The sequence below is a fragment of the Juglans microcarpa x Juglans regia genome, chromosome 5S, assembly GCF_004785595.1.
Source record: "Juglans microcarpa x Juglans regia isolate MS1-56 chromosome 5S, Jm3101_v1.0, whole genome shotgun sequence".
In the NCBI taxonomy this organism is placed as follows: domain Eukaryota; kingdom Viridiplantae; phylum Streptophyta; class Magnoliopsida; order Fagales; family Juglandaceae; genus Juglans; species Juglans microcarpa x Juglans regia.
In genome coordinates this window covers 24,570,937-24,574,947 of record NC_054603.1, presented here as the reverse complement: position 1 = coordinate 24,574,947, position 4,011 = coordinate 24,570,937, and the positions used below count along the sequence as shown (strand labels likewise).

Here is a 4,011-nt window from a genome sequence, read left to right as displayed (position 1 = left end):
AATAATAGCCAAATAAAAACACCACAACTCAATATTAATAAAATAAAATAATTAAAGTCCATCAATAAAATTATTCATTAGGGCAAAAAATATTAAATTTAAATGCAAACAATAATTAATATCAAGAAAGCACATCAAAATAAATTTCACAACTTAAAAATTATAATATAAATGCAACAAGAAATCCGATAATTTAAAAACAAGAGAACTAGTATTTAAATAAATTAAAAAATAATCCTTCAATTAAAAAATACACTAAAACATGGGGTATTGCATCCTCCCCCCTTTAAAAATTTTGTCCTCGAAATTTGCTTAGCTAACTGCTGCTACTTCCAATGGCCTAAGCACGCTTCCGTTGCGAGTTGAATTCGTGCCTACTCTGTGTTGTGTTGGTTCTTGCCACGTGCTTCGAAATCAGTCCTCTGAGGCGGGTTATGGTTCATGCTCCCATCTAGTTGCTTTGGACAATCTCTAACAAGGTGGCTATGCTTCCCACATCGAAAACATCGTCCAGTTCTCCTTCTGCAATCTCCAAAGTGTACCACGCTGCACGACTTATAGGAGTTACTCCGTTGATTGTCTTGCACCTGTCTCTAGCCTGGGTTGTTCACTAACTTCATCCTCTTCCATGGTCCTTGATTCTCGCTCAAGGGAAACCCCAATGGCGTCGACCCCTTCCTTTGCTCCTGGAGTTCAACGCTTTTCTTGAAGCTTTGCTCGACTATTGTGGCCTTATCTACTAATTTTGAGAAGTTTTGGATCTGAAGGACCACCACTCGCTCATAAATCTGGTTATTTAGTCCCTCCTCAAATTTTCGGGTCTTCTTCTCCTCATCAGGTATCAGATATGAGGCAAAGCGTGATAGTTCAACATATCTAGCCGCATATTGGTGCACCATCATAGTACCCTGTACTAAGTTGGCAAAGTCCTTGGCCCCAGCATCCCTGATCTTGGAAAGAAACGGTCAAAGAAAATCTGCTTGAAGTGGGGCCAACTAACCACTCCCCTCCCATCAGCTTCCCTGATGGTTCTCTCTAATATCCACCATCGTTTAGCCTCACCGGTCAGCTTGAAGGCGGAGTACAATACTTTTTGTTTGTAAGTACAATTCAAGACACAGAGTACCTCCTCAATGTCCTGGATCCAATCCTCAGCTAAGGTCGGGTCACCACAACCATCAAAAGTGGGAGGGTGCATCTGATTGAACTGCTCTATGGTGCATCCATCCTCTTCATTTCCTACATTCAAGCCCCCAAGATTTCGAACACGACGTCGAGTAGCCATCCTGGAAGACTCATCCTTGGTTAAACATTTCAAAGGAAGAAAATAATAAAGTAATAACTGCGCGAAAATTATAACTACCAATTAATCTATAAATCACGAATCGGTAATCTATTTCTAAAACATTTATTTCCAAAGGTCCATAATTTCAAGACCTCATATATCAGACTCTACGGAACTTCAAACCTGACTTTTAATCAAGCTTATTTACACCTATAAAATCTAAACCTTAAATCTTATCAAAATCATTTTCTACATTCCATCAAAAAGCCTAGTGGATCTAAAACCTTAAACGTCATGAAGATTAGTTCTTAAAATTCACAAACTTTAATACCTCAAATTTCCTAGAACATATTCCCAAAAGCCTATCAGATTCTAAAACTTTAAATACAAATTTCATCATCTCTTAGTCCTAGAATTTCTACACCTCAAATCTGAAGTTACATCCTAAACCCACAATATCTAAACCTCATATGTTATAGTCTGGAGAACCTCAAACCTGGCTTTGATACCAACTATAACGCCTAGATCCCGGAGGTCCGAAGAGTTAGCTCTTAATACCTAATATCAACTTAAATAACACAACTATAAAATCCAGAAAATCCCATAAAATATTAATCCATTTAATCAATCTAAATATCTAAGTTCCTCCATGGAAATAATAAAGAAATTTCCAACAACATGAATTAGAAATTTTCCAAAAACTCAAAAATATCCTCAACTCATCAAATCAAAATGCCCAAAAAATAAATCAGTTTACTAACTACAACTCTCAAATTAGCATTTGTACCCTCAGGCACTTATTCCATTACGATCATCACACCTTGCTAAACTTCCTACTCTTGTTCTCCAGCTGAACCATCAAAATTATCTGAAAAATAATTGGAGATAAGGGGTGAGTTATCAACAACTCAGTAAGCAGAGGACATATACTAGTGTGTAAACGTGAGCATTTTCACAGAGTTCAGAATGTAGAAATAAAACGTTTCAGTATCAAAATGCAAATCTCAAAAATACATATTATCAGAAAATCAGAGTGACTTTTCGAACATTTTATATTCAGAAACCAACTTTTGTATTCAAAGACTCCTTTGGCATACATGACTGAACATCCTCCTCTTATCATATCATATCAGAACAGAAGCCATGTTTAACCCCCGTGGTAGGGTTGTTCATTCTGCGGAGAGCCAAGCAGAACATAAATCACCGTGAATATCAAAGCAATTGCACTCAGAACAAAAATCCACTATTATAACCCGTGGTAGGGTCAGAGGTCACTATTATATCCCGTGACAGGGCTAGAGGTCACTATTATATCCCGTGACTGGGCCAGAGGTCACTATTGTATCCCGTGACAGGGCCACATATCAGAGCAAAACAGAATCAGAATCACATATCAAAATCAGAGTCAATGTCAGAACAGAATCAGAAAGTCATGCCAAACGTTTTTCATATGCCACATTATATCAAAACAGACTATTGAAATTCATATCATTCTCACATACTGAAAACAAAAGTTGAAGCATCTTTCTAAATCAATGCACAATTTTTCGTATCCTCAATAACGTTCTTTTTCAGATTTCAGAGACAGCATGACAAATTTAGCTCATGTCTACACAATACATGTCAGAAGATATTTTTCCCTTTTACGTATAGATTTCATGAGTAATGCAAATAAACGACTGAGGTTGGTTTTTTCCAAGTTCCCATTTCATCACAAAATATGCAAAGTTTTCAGAAAGTCAACCTCAGTCTCAGTAATTCATATAAAGCCTAGCGTAGGAACCCCGCTTACCTGTACTTCTTAACTTATTCAGAAATTCTCCATAATAGTACTAGATAGTTGTCAATCACCACCTATACAAAAATTCATGTAACTTAAATCAATCTCTTGTAAACAGATAAATCTTATATTACACCCAAAGTACCGATTTTAATTTCCCAATACTTAAAATTCTCTTAACTCTAAATATTATCATTTTCTAAATTCATCAATATCCACTTAAACGAATCCATACCGAAGAGAATAATCGAATAAATATTTTGATAAATGAATACCGGTGTTTTTAAAATACTAAAGTACCGACTACATATTATGGATTAATAGAATATCATGGCTACATAAAATCCCATAAAATAAGGCCAACTAAAAAAAACGAATTCAATTAAAAACAAAATAGTTCAAATTAACAATATAAACATTTTTTTTTATATATAATCAAAACCAAGCCCATTCATTAAAACACAACCAATTAAACCAAGCCCATTAAAACAAAAACCCATTAAACTAAATCCACATAACAATATATCTGAAAACGGACATGTAAAAACACTTAAAAACAATTTTGAAGTGCTTTACGAAAAGGTCAAAGACCAAAGGCCTGATGGCAGTTTCGTACTTACCAGGAATATCATGACCATAAAGTTTAAAACTACATGTTAATATTTTCAAAGAGTGCAAAGTTTCTGCTTGTTTCAAGGAAAACATAAAACTCAACAAAATGGAAAAGGAAACCAAAAGAGAAGGAGGTGCGACGGAGGCTCACCGTGAGGGAAAAGTGGTCGCGGTAGAGCTAGGCGAGAGAGGAGGCGTGCGATTCAGAGAGAGAGAGAAGAAATATGAGAGAGAGGGAGCCTTGTTGCAACGATGGCGCACTGAGAGAGAGAGAGCGCAAATCTAAGAGAGGAAAGTCGCGCGATCAGAGGGTGAGAGAGAGAGAGAGAATAAA

The 4,011-nt window shown here is 36.2% G+C and overlaps 1 protein-coding gene across 1 annotated transcript; it reads right to left on the bottom strand.

Annotated features, from left to right (window-relative positions):
- Nucleotides 1-593: 593 nt before the first annotated feature.
- Nucleotides 594-1,285, bottom strand: LOC121267242. The gene is made up of 2 exons (XM_041171087.1): nucleotides 1,001-1,285; nucleotides 594-950 (listed from the first exon to the last, which is right to left on the bottom strand). The coding sequence occupies exons 1-2, from the start codon at nucleotides 1,283-1,285 to the stop codon at nucleotides 594-596; spliced, it is 642 nt and encodes a 213-aa protein (XP_041027021.1).
- Between the last annotated feature and the right edge of the window lie 2,726 nt (nucleotides 1,286-4,011).